Here is a 12762-nt window from a genome sequence, read left to right as displayed (position 1 = left end):
ATTAGCAGTAGGTGTATTCTAGGGCCATCAGATAGCAGTATTATCAGTAGGTGTATTCTGGGGCCATCAGACACCAGTATTAGCAGTAGGTGTATTCTAGGGCCATCAGACACCAGTATTAGCAGTAGGTGTATTCTAGGGCCAGTAGACAGAGAGTAGTTCTAAAGACCAGTAAGTCGTCACAGTTGTCACAGACTGAAGCTACCCCAGGAAAACATCATTAGAAGGAAGAGGAAATGCACAATCTACTTGCTCATTCAGGAACATTTTGAAAAGAATTCTTCCATTCCAAGTAATAGTCAGCTATTTAACAGATACAGAAAAGGCCCGTTATTCTGGGCCTTGTTGTTCCGGATGATAACTGTATGGGAAGCTAAACAATATACCCACAAATAGGTCATAGCTTCATAACTTGATCTGTTAAACCTGAAATCTGTTAATCTCGATGATTTCCTTTTGAAGAAGAGGGGGAAGAGAAGGGATGTGTGTATGAGCAAACCAATCTCACCACACACACCCATAATAATAAATTACCAGTCTCTTAATTACCCATATTATTATGATCATGTCAACAAAATAAATGTGATATTACATCAGTTTCAACATGAAATTCTATGGATATGAACCGTGACAAGCTGCACTCCTGGTTAGTGGGTTTCTCGATTTCAAAGTCAAAAGGGCCATTAAAAAAAAAAGATGGCAAGGTTAAACAGAAATTGCAAGAGGCAGTTGGCACCTTAGATTGATGAGCAAAATATGTTTTTACATAACCATATTTGAAGACAAAACTAACCATATTACTGTCCTGAGAACAAGAGTGTAAACATGGTAAAGTCACGTATTCTGTTCATTACCTCATGTATCATGGTGAAGAATCCTCCCCTGTAACAGGAAAAATAAATAGGTTAGATAAACTATTTCAAAACATCCATTGATCATATTCCTGAGATTATACAGCATGTTCTGGCAAACTGAATTCCCCATTGACGTCAGATCCAGAAGAGTTGTCTCCCTTACTAAGTCTGCTTGAGAATCAACGACCACATTCTTGCAAGTCTTGGTCGGTTATTAGCTCACTTGAACATGTAGTCATCAGTTTTAAATAACAACAAAGATAGACACTTGTTGCTAACTACAATAATATTCACATAGTGCTCATTATCAATGCAGAGCCTATTATGAAATATTCGTAATACTAATATTTCATAATCTGCAACAATGAATGTAATAAACTCAGAGTCGCACATATGCCTTCTGAGGAGATTAATTCTTTTTATGCCCTACATGTTTTTTTCCCAATATTGTTTCACAAAAGATAAACTTTCAATATGGTGCCTTCAAAAAACTAAACCTAATAAAAGAGAGAAACACTCACCATGCTCACACAACAAATAAGAACATTTCAGTCAGATCTTACGGTGATTAAATCAATCCCATGTCTTTCCTTTGACATACCTTGACCCAAAGATTATCTTTAAGGTCAAATCAGGGTCATTACAAATCAAATTACAGCAAAATTTGAACATACAAACTGTACATGAACAAATTTTCCTTACATTTGGAAAGAACAATGTCTGAGTGTGACCATCTATGGGTTTTTTTCTTCAAAATTGCTGCCATGGCCACTAAAAAAGCATTTTCTGTCTATTTCGTGTAGAAGTACTGAGATAGACAAGTCATTTCTAATTCAAATGAGACAAAGGAACAGAGGTAAGTAATAATGCTATCGCATGAACCTTGCGCTTGATCTCTAACTATATGTATTTTGCTGTCATAAGTTAGGCTTGCTTTCTTGTGTAAGTCAGATGTGGTGTATTTACCCTCCAAGTCCTTCCAAGGCATATGCCTGAACAATGGGCCATTTCTCTACAGCAAACTTGTCAAACTGGTGAACATGCCCTGCAACATGAGAAAATCGTGTCAGATACTTTCTTTACTAGATACACTCACCCAGAAATAATAACAAAAGAAGACGAGAAAACAGCTGGAGACACTTCAATTCTTTTGAAAATATCAAAGAAATGGTAATCCTCAAAAGAGCTATTATAATGACATTAACATTATATACAGATGTATTGACTAACTGGGTATGGGTAAATGGAAGTCTTTAATCTACCTGGCATAGCATCATAGGAGTCTCGGACAATGCTGGTGACCTACCTGAGCTGCTGTAAGGAATCCCCATATCTAGCAAAGTCTCGGACAATGCTGGTGAGCTACCTACCTGAGCTGCTGTAAGGAATCCCCATATCTAGGAAAGTCTTGGACAATGCTGATGACCTACATGAGCTGCTGCAGGGAATCCCGAGATCTAGGAAAGTCTTGGCCAATGCTGGCACCCTACCTGAGCTGCTGTGAGGAATCCCAATATCTAGGAAAGTCTTGGACAATACTGGTGACCTACCTGAGCTGCTGTGAGGAATCCCCATATCTAGGAAAGTCTTGGATAATGCTGGTGACCTACCTGAGCTGCTGTAAGGAATCCCCATGTCTAGGAATGTCTTGGACAATGCTGGTGACCTACCTGAGCTGCTGTAAGGAATCCCCATATCTAGGAAAGTCTTGGACAATGCTGGTGACCTACCTGAGCTGCTGTAAGGAGTCCCCATGTCTAAGAATGTCTTGGACAATGCTGGTGACCTACCTGAGCTGCTGTAAGGAATCCCCATGTCTAGGAAAGTCTTGGACAATACTGGTGACCTACCTGAGCTGTTGTAAGGAATCCCCATATCTAGGAATGTCTTGGACAATGCTGGTGACCTACCTGAGCTGCTGTAGGGAATCCCCATATCTAGGCATGTCTTGGACAATGCTGGTGACCTACCTGAGCTGCTGTAAGGAATCCCCATATCTAGGAAAGTCTTTGACAATGCTGGTGACCTACCTGAGCTGCTGTAGGGAATCCCCATATCTAGGCATGTCTTGGACAATGCTGGTGACCTACCTGAGCTGCTGTAGGGAATCCCCATATCTAGGAAAGTCTTGGACAATGCTGGTGACCTACCTGAGCTGCTGTAGGGAATCCCCATATCTAGGCATGTCTTGGACAATGCTGGTGACCTACCTGAGCTGCTGTAGGGAATCCCCATATCTAGGAAAGTCTCGGACAATGCTGGTGACCTGCCTGAGCTGCTGTAGGGAATCCCCACTCTGGTAGAGTCTCGGACAATGCTGGTGACCTACCTGAGCTGCTGTAGGGAATCCCCACTCTAGATGAGTCTCGGACAATGCTGGTGACCTACCTGAGCTGCTGTAGGGAATCCCCACTCTGGTAGAGTCTCGGACAATGCTGGTGACCTACCTGAGCTGCTGCAGGGAATCCCCATGTCTAGTAGAGTCTCGGACAATGCTGGTGACCTACCTGAGCTGCTGTAGGGAATCCCCACTCTGGTAGAGTCTCGGACAATGCTGGTGACCTACCTGAGCTGCTGTAGGGAATCCCCACTCTGGTAGAGTCTCGGACAATGCTGGTGACCTACCTGAGCTGCTGTAGGGAATCCCTTCTCTAGTAGAGTCTCGGACAATGCTGGTGACCTACCTGAGCTGCTGTAGGGAATCCCCACTCTGGTAGAGTCTTGAACAATGCTGGTGACCTACCTGAGCTGCTGTAGGGAATCCCTTCTCTAGTAGAGTCTCGGACAATGCTGGTGACCTACCTGAGCTGCTGTAGGGAATCCCCATATCTAGGAAAGTCTTGGACAATGCTGGTGACCTACCTGAGCTGCTGTAGGGAATCCCCACTCTGGTAGAGTCTCGGACAATGCTGGTGACCTACCTGAGCTGCTGTAGGGAATCCCCATATCTAGGAAAGTCTTGGACAATGCTGGTGACCTACCTGAGCTGCTGTAGGGAATCCCCACTCTGGTAGAGTCTCGGACAATGCTGGTGACCTACCTGAGCTGCTGTAGGGAATCCCCACTCTAGATGAGTCTCGGACAATGCTGGTGACCTACCTGAGCTGCTGTAGGGAATCCCCACTCTGGTAGAGTCTCGGACAATGCTGGTGACCTACCTGAGCTGCTGTAGGGAATCCCCACTCTAGATGAGTCTCGGACAATGCTGGTGACCTACCTGAGCTGCTGTAGGGAATCCCCACTCTAGATGAGTCTCGGACAATGCTGGTGACCTACCTGAGCTGCTGTAGGGAATCCCCACTCTAGATGAGTCTCGGACAATGCTGGTGACCTACCTGAGCTGCTGTAGGGAATCCCCACTCTGGTAGAGTCTCGGACAATGTTTATGAAGGAATGGATTTTGAACTCCTCTGCTTCTTCTTCATCTTCATACTAGAAAATACAATAAACAATGACAGCCTGATAATGCCAATAACCATAAAAATATTGAAAATAGCAACAAGCTTGATGGATTGTGACTTTCATCCAGCCATTTAGAGACTCCCCTACTGATGACAGACACAATGTTTTCGACATTATAGATATGATACCAGAAGCTTTAGATCTCCAACTTACCTCAGTGTCAGTCATGCAATGGAAGCGGACGTTGTACCAGTGGCTGATGTACGGCAGCAAGTAGTGGTAGTTGATGGGATTACAGTAAACATCCACACTAGTCTTCCTCACCAGGAACACAATATCTGGATACACAACATGGAACATTAGAAGCACAGGAAGCTGAAAGGGCTCTAGGTTGAAACATTTTGTTAGAAAAAAACCTCTCCACAACACTGTATGACATGAGGGACGACTTCAGGATATCGTTTGGGTCAGAAGACAATTTAACAGTTCTATGATATGACATCATTACTCTCTCAGGTGAGTGCTGAAAATTATTGAGTTGTTTTCAGAGTGTTCGAAAAATTGGAGGTAATATGATGTTTGCCATTCCGGGATTTAATGAGTGAGTTTGATTTTTTAGCAACTATTCCAACAATATCACGGCGGGTGACACCAGAAATGGGCTTCACACATAGTACCAATGTCAGGAATCAAATCTGGGTCTTCGTTTTTATCACAAGGCTACCTGACCGCCCCCATTCAGGGATATTTGACTCGTTGAGTGAATGTTGTTGTACACCACGGTCAGCAATACAGTAAACTATGTTTATAACGAACTAACGGATATAGCGAACTGTTTTGAGGGGTCCCGTCCATTTGGTTTGATACACTGTATATATGTTTTTAAAGGACTACGGTTATAATGAACTAAAATTAGTGGTCTCTTTGAGTTTGTTATAGCCTTAGTTTACTGTACTTAGCAAAATAAAGATGGCGTGTAAATAATCAAGTCTGGAGCAGCAAACCAGTGGGTGACAGCATGAACAACTATCCATATTATCATGGTACATTGCTACACAATCAGCCAGCTTACACAGTCAATACAAGTACATTGATGCGCTAATATTTTTTTTCTATAATCCAGCCATTACTGGTTTGCCATCAGTGTATATATTCCAAAAATGACCAACATATTGTTCGTGTAGATAACACCTATAGCAGCATGACATACTTACCATCAATAACCTCCTCTTCAAAGCCAGAGCTGAATATAAGACAGAAGTTACTTTTATATCAAAATGTATGTGACATTTAATTCTATTACTAGTGTTTTTTTGGAATTCATTCTGATGAAAGTTTGTCACTGGTTTAGCAAGAGTCATCAGAACATGACAAATCCCCCCGACCCCACAAATTCGAAAGAACAAATCATCTGACTGTTACAGCAAGTCCAACAAGAATGATCTGGCCAACTTGATGAGAGTATTCTAGCTAATCTGTCTGTCCGTACATACAAGTAGTTATTGAGCTATCAAAACAATACCATGAGATCAGGAAATTTGTATTTGTATGTCAGGTTCTTTTTTCTGCAAACATATGAGTTAGTGGATGTAACACAATTAGTACATGGCTTATGCTGTAATCTGTTGTATTACCAACTGTAGTTATCAAAGGTTACTGAAGCTCACCTTTCACATTATACTTATGATATCTCCTATATTGCAGCTTAATAGATATATAGATATAAATGTTTACAGTGAACATTTTCCTTCTTTGTTTACCTTCACTGGTGAATAAGTGAGTGAGTGAGTGAGTGAGTGAGTATGGTTTTACGCCGCTTTTAGCAATATTCCAGCAATATCACGGCGGGGACACCAGAAATGGGCTTCACACATTGTACCCATGTCGTGAATCGAACCCGGGTTTCACTGGTGAATAACTATCCAGACACTCTTGTGGTCTGACCAGACTCAAAGTCAAACTTGTTGACATGGAATCAGAAAGAATAAAAATTCCAAAAATCCCTTAATAGCAAAAGGCACCAGTTGGCAACCTGGGCTTTGTGTGTGCAAAGTTTCATGAAAGAATACCTATTAGTTTTAGAGATATGGGTGCAGTTGTACAAAGCAATCTTAGCGCTAAGGTGACCATAACTCCCATACCAAAACATAGACTTACGACAGTCGTAGCGCTAAGGTTGTTTTGGACAAACATGCAACTATGAACAGGGTTAAGTCAAACTTGTTTGCATGGAAACAGGAAAAAATATGGTTAAAATCACGAAATAGAAAAAGGCACCAGTTGACAACCTGGTCATTGTGCATGCAAAGTTTCATAAATTAATACCTATTAGTTTCAGAGATATGATGCGGACAAAAAATGATTACGGACAGAGAGACGGACAGACACGCTGATAACACACTGGGGAGATAAAAAGGCAATTGATTATCCCTTATTAATTTATTATGAGGGAAATAAAACAGTCGCACATTTAGAGTAATCTTTCTCAGTATTTGTTACGTAATTAAAGTCACAAGTAATTGAAACAGCAAAACTCATAAATACAGTTAGTGCCATAGACTTGTGAGCTCAATAGCCTCAACATATCACTTGACATTATTTTCAGTAGATCTTATGGACTTTTAATAGCAAAGCCAACTAGACCTAAATAACATTAACAGACTCAGGCTTCGGACTAGTGGCTAAAGTCGGACTGTTTTATATGACATTTACTAAACTATACATGAACAGGGAAATATATAAATATCATGCCTTGAAACCTTGTATATCAGTCAGGAGAAGTTCTATATTCATCTTTCATAATACCTCACAATATCAATCTAAATCTGGAAATGAACAAAAATAATTTTAAAATAATTAGCCATTAATTTCAAAATCAACACCGAGGTTGGAAACGGAAATAAACCAATCACTGAGCCTAATTTGACTATGTTAACAGCATAAGACAATACATAGCTGTGTTGCCAATGTTGCATCCTTGATTACCCAGTGTATCATATCTCCATTCGATTATGAGATATACCCTGGACCCATTCATTACCTTAGCTTCGTTTTAAGGCATGTTTAAAAAATAGATCAATTTACAAATTTCTTTCCTGATTAAAACATGCAGAAATATCACCAGTATCATCTCAATGTTTGCATGCCATCGTAAATACAAGGGAACATCTTGTTGCATTGGGCCTTCCCTCCCCTGTCTTAGTACACACACTCAGGAAACATCTTTTCCAGCCAAAATATCAATTACAGGCTGGGACGGGTAACTCAGGTGCTTGGGTCGGGTGGGTACTGAGTAGGACCCGGGTACCCACAGGACTACCCGGACCTGTGGTTAGTCACGTGATATATTGATTAATGACAAAAAGTATCTAAAACTCTATGTTTTAACTACAAGTCACTAATGTTCGCAGTTCTTCCTGACTGCTACACCCATTCCTTCTGACTTTTATATGTTTGAATAAAAATAAAACTTCAGTCAACTTCAGTGTATACACCAGATCGTTTCATACATGTATCTAAACACATTTTACCAGAGCTACAGTCAAACTTTTCCCAATCGGACAGTTTGTACCTACCTCTTGAGACCTACAGCGGGTACCCTGGTAGGGCCGGGTAATAGGGGGGTGGGTACCTGGGCCGTAAATTTGGACTCGTCCCAGCCCTAAATTATAGCATGGTACGTTATATTATCGGGGTAATTTAGTTTAAAATGGATCGTAATGGTGAATACTTACTAAGCTATTAAATATGTTACACGCAAAATGTTTCTCCTTGGTTCAACTGCCGGTATTATGACATCAGTTACGATTGATCGATGGTGATTTTCTTTACCCAGTTTGGTAAACAAATTACCTGTCATTAGCGACTCAAGGGCGGGCATCTCTACATACTCGCGGTATCACTATTTTGTGATGTGATACGTGTGTATTATGTGGTTGACATCACTTCCTCTTTTTGATTGTGCGTAATCAGTATGCATACTACGTAGGTTGGGTCAAGAGACTTCGTCTAAACAATCGGGTTCTTTTCTAACCAATTTTATAAACTATCATAAAAACATTAACGTGTATACTTATGAGTAGCCATGACATACCACAACTCCTGATTCCATCAAGTGATGAAATATTGTGCTTAGTTTTGCGTAAGAAAACAGTCGAAAGGGGATGTAGATTACAAGATTTACCAATACCACAATAATATAGAGCCCGCAAGTCATACTATAACAGTTTTGATTTTCTTGGATGAGGCTGTGAATTTGAATGTAGATCTATGCCAAACTTGTGTTGAAAAGAAACATTTTGATGGGTTGTCCATTTGAAGCGCATCAGCAAGAGAAATTCAGTGCTAAGCTAATGATAAAAGAGAGGGAGCTTGTGTCGTCACTTCTAGCACGAGGCTGGGTGGCAAATGGGTCCCGGTGTCTAGAATTGAGATATACATAACTGGATAATCGAGTATGTCATTCTTGGAGTTGAAACCTTTCCCTGAAGGTATGTGCTGTTTTAGTATCAGCTGGGTTTGGAAGCACTTGGAGGAATGCTTAGAAGATAAGACTTACCTTTCAAGTTCTTCTTTTCTTACTTCAAAAAATCCAAAGAGCAAGTAGTTTATCAACTCTCTTGTTCCATCATTGTAGCGACTGTCAATCCCTGAATAATGGAGAGTAATTCAGTGAGGTTTGTCTGTTTGTTTGTTTGTTTGTTTGTTTGTTTGTTTGTTATTTTACACCGCACTCAGCAATATTCCAGCTATATGGCGGCAGTCTGTAAATAATCAAGTCTGGACCAGACAATTCATTGATTCACATCACGAGCATCGATCCAAGCAATTGGGATTCTCATGGTTGTCAGTTGGATTAAATGAATGTTGTTCAATGCCAGTCAGCTCTATTCCAGCTAATAGCATCTGTTGTGGACAGCCAGTGATTGAAAGCATGAGCAAACATTCAATATGTTGTGTAACATCCCTGTGACTGAGCTGTGACTCTCCTGCAAATAATGTTGTTAAACATGTTGTTTAATGACGTACTTAGTTATGTTCTCTATACAAAGGCCTGCACTGGTAGCTCAATTGTTTGACACTGATTGTACATGCAGATCCTATTTTCTACAAACTAAACATTTGCTAAAGTATATATTACTCAGCATGGTCAGTTGCTACCTTTTTATAGTCATGCATATGTGAGAGAAAAATCACTTCCTCTCCTCATCCATTTTGTCAATCAATTTAAAAGGGAAGCATCATTTGTGAATGAATTCTGCACAGATTTTAGGTTAAACGATACAAATAATAACAAAACATTTTATATTTTATTTACCTAATATACAGGAACAGAAAAAAATCTTGCAGCATGTATCGTTTGAAAAGTGTATTGCAGTATACCGTTCTACCCCTTCAGTCATAATGATAATAAACGATCATGAAAGTCCACAGTCTGACCATATGATCCTCTTGAATGGATTTTCCACAGAAACCACTTTGCTACAAACCACCATGGAACAGATATTCACACAGCAACTTGTGGTGCCCAAAACCACATACCATCCCATGCTCACCCATGATGTCCAGAATGATTTCTTATACTAAAGACAACAAAATATCTCTATGGCTGTATCATAATCAGGGCCCCGTTCCACAAAGCGAACGTAGCGCTACAACTGTCGTAAGTTAATGTCAATGTATGGGAGTTACGATCACCTTTGCGCTACAATCGTTTTGGGGAACGGGGCCCTGATTTTCAGGTACAGAATTCATGTACCTTATGGTTAGATTGTGTGACCTCACAAAAGTTGCTGAAGACAAAGACAACATTGTATAGATGCTAACTTTTCACATCACACATCACATCACTGTACAGTACCTGCTATACACAATATAGCATCAGGAGCTGTTGATGAGTCAGTAGGTCCTTTTAATAAGCTCTGAACTTGCCTCAATCGGCTTGCACTGAAAATATAAATATAAAGTTCATCATGTGACAAGAGGCATGGCCAATATGTACGCTTATGGTATTATCATACCTCCATGTGAGAATGATGAGATCTGATTGGTCCATGTGATCTTGATAAAATACTGCCTTGGAGGGGAATAAATTTCTCAGCAGGGGAATAAATCTCTTATACCCCACCACGAGCAAGTCAGACTGCATGTGGATTTCTCAGAGGCACAATATTTCCCTTATACCCTGCTTCAATGCAATAAGCTCATCTCAGCTCAATGAAATAGCTGTTTTCTATTAAATTTTGAATTTGTTCAAATTCTTTTACAATGATATTAAAACACTTCGGTGAGATAAATTTGTTGTAGCAGGATCACCCTGGGTACATGGGGTTTTATGCATCCCTCATTAGGTTTTATACCACTTGCCTCCCGCTCGTGGTATAAAACCTAATGTGAGAACCTCCATGTACCCCTCGTGATCCTGCTACAACTTATAATGTATCCTGCTTTAGAGGGAAATAAATTTCCCTGCGGTTGAATAAATCCATTATACCCACCACGAACAAGACAGGCTGCAAGTGGATTTCTGAGACAGAATAAATCCTTTATAACCCTGTTCGAAGAAAAAAGCTGCACACTGGTGACTTTTTCAAAGTCATTGAAAATTACATTACAATAACTTCAGGTCAATCGAACAGCTGTTTTCTATCAATATTGAATTTGTTTTTGTTCTTTTACAATGTCATACAAAAACATGGCTGTAAGATAATTTTGTTGTTGCAGGATCACAAGGGGTACATGTGTCCCTCGTTATGTTTAACACCACGAGCCTGCTGCTACAACTTATACTGTGATATGTGTCCCCTATCTCAGGCTTAGAGTATGATCTCTCAAGACCTAATGAAGGCCACAGCTTGTGAGCACAACTAAAAGACTTTACTCAGAGATAGCTTATATGTTGTGGGAGAATTGGGTTGTGTGATATATAGTAAGTGCCTTAAGAAACACAAATCTCATGTTGCAACTTCCGATCTCAATAATAATATCCACTTACAGTTATTTATTTGCACAACAAAAGACACACATTGATAGAATAATATGTCCAGAAACGTTCCACTGGTCGTTTTTGAATTCAAACAGTGACCACAGAGCCTATAGACTCTTCCTATCCCTGAGACAGACTAGCCAGAACGTGTCTTCCTGAGCAGATGCTGAGAACAACATGCACTCTGTTAATGTGGGACATGAACTGTTGGGTGTTGAAGGTACCCATAAAACCGAAATGTGGCAACACACCAGCCCACTGAGATACCATACCACTGTTTAACATGAAAATCTCACTCAGACACAGTATACTGACTCAGAGCTGACCAGTTTTAGCCCCTTAATGATGAGCACCAGGCAGGGTAACAACAAGTTCCATCTTATAACATCTTTTGGTATGACGTGGCCAGGGATCAAACCCTTAACCTTCCGCTCTCCGGGCGGATGCTCTAGCACTAGATCATGGAGGTGGTGCGGTTTGTGTCGGTAGGTAGGTGTTTTCTCATTTAATATTCATCTACCCTGCTTAACTCAGATGACTTGTTTAGGACTGATGTTAGTTGCAATGTTTCTCAAATTTGTATGTCAATATAGCCACAGCAACAATAATATGCAGAAAGATCTTATTAATTTTTCCCAAATGTTTAACATGGATTTCAGGATAAAAACATATGGGCCACAAATGAAGCAATGGTTTACCTGAAACAATAGTAATAGTATTATGTCTTTCCTGACAACATTTCAAATGTTTTACATTTGTTCACAAACAAATGACAAATAGAATACAATATAAATTTGGAGATATTGAAATGACAACAGATATCAACTGGAAAGCAATTTGTTTACATGGATTTCGTTTATAGAACGTATTTATTTTTAAATATTCTTTCTAACACTTCATGAAACAATTCATACGATTTGTTAAGGAATTCATTTCTTTATTTAATAAAACAGCCTCTAAAATGACACATTTTGTCTTTATTATGGTGTGTCTTTAGTTCAGCTTTCGTATTTGGATCATGGACTTCGGGAATAGCGTTATTAGCAACGCGATCTGTCAATGGTATTTCTTCACAACCGTTATTGCATTTCAACCCAAATCTAAACTGTACCTGACATATTGTGAGAATGACTCATATTTTATATGTCGCCTGGCTGAGGAGGGTCTCTTAAGTCGTCTTGATGCCATTTTACAATGAGCTACCGTGTTGGAATTACAACTGAGTCGCCATTACAAATTGAGAACTTCCGGTGCAAAAAACAAAGCTAAACGGAGTTCTTTCCCTTTGGTGTTTTCGGGCACCTGCAACTTTCGCAGGCCCAAACAATTCTCTTTAAACATGTTCAATGTAGTGAAACCGCGTACCATGACAATTATACTTATGTCTAACATTATCAACAAATATAAGATGAAACATATGGGTGAAACCTAAACAACGAATTCTGAAGAAAAGGAGACGTTTAGATTAGTATTTTCTTACTGTGAATAGTGTCTATCCAATAGAATATATCAGTATCAATA

General features: G+C 39.9%; 1 protein-coding gene across 2 annotated transcripts in view; it reads right to left on the bottom strand.

Annotated features, from left to right (window-relative positions):
- Positions 1–12490, bottom strand: part of LOC124138103 (dynein axonemal assembly factor 9-like) — a 201741-nt gene extending 189251 nt beyond the window's left edge. Inside the window, exons 1-8 of one of the 2 annotated variants that reach the window (XM_048393258.1) lie at positions 12353–12490; positions 10117–10202; positions 8815–8905; positions 5471–5499; positions 4470–4594; positions 4190–4286; positions 1821–1899; positions 855–882 (exon numbers count right to left, since the gene is read on the bottom strand). In XM_048393258.1, coding sequence (XP_048249215.1) covers positions 855–882; positions 1821–1899; positions 4190–4286; positions 4470–4594; positions 5471–5499; positions 8815–8905; positions 10117–10202; positions 12353–12429 — 612 coding nt within the window. In that variant the 5' untranslated portion in view covers positions 12430–12490. Of the gene's footprint in view, positions 1–854; positions 883–1820; positions 1900–3183; positions 3231–4189; positions 4287–4469; positions 4595–5470; positions 5500–8814; positions 8906–10116; positions 10203–12352 lie in introns of those variants that run through there. The other variant, XM_048393259.1, reaches the window with a different exon arrangement.
- Positions 12491–12762: the final 272 nt, after the last annotated feature.

Source organism: Haliotis rufescens, unplaced genomic scaffold (genome assembly GCF_023055435.1).
Source record: "Haliotis rufescens isolate VD_foot unplaced genomic scaffold, xgHalRufe1.0.p SCAF_12, whole genome shotgun sequence".
Lineage (NCBI taxonomy): Eukaryota > Metazoa > Mollusca > Gastropoda > Lepetellida > Haliotidae > Haliotis > Haliotis rufescens.
This window is presented reverse-complemented; position numbering and strand designations above follow the sequence as displayed.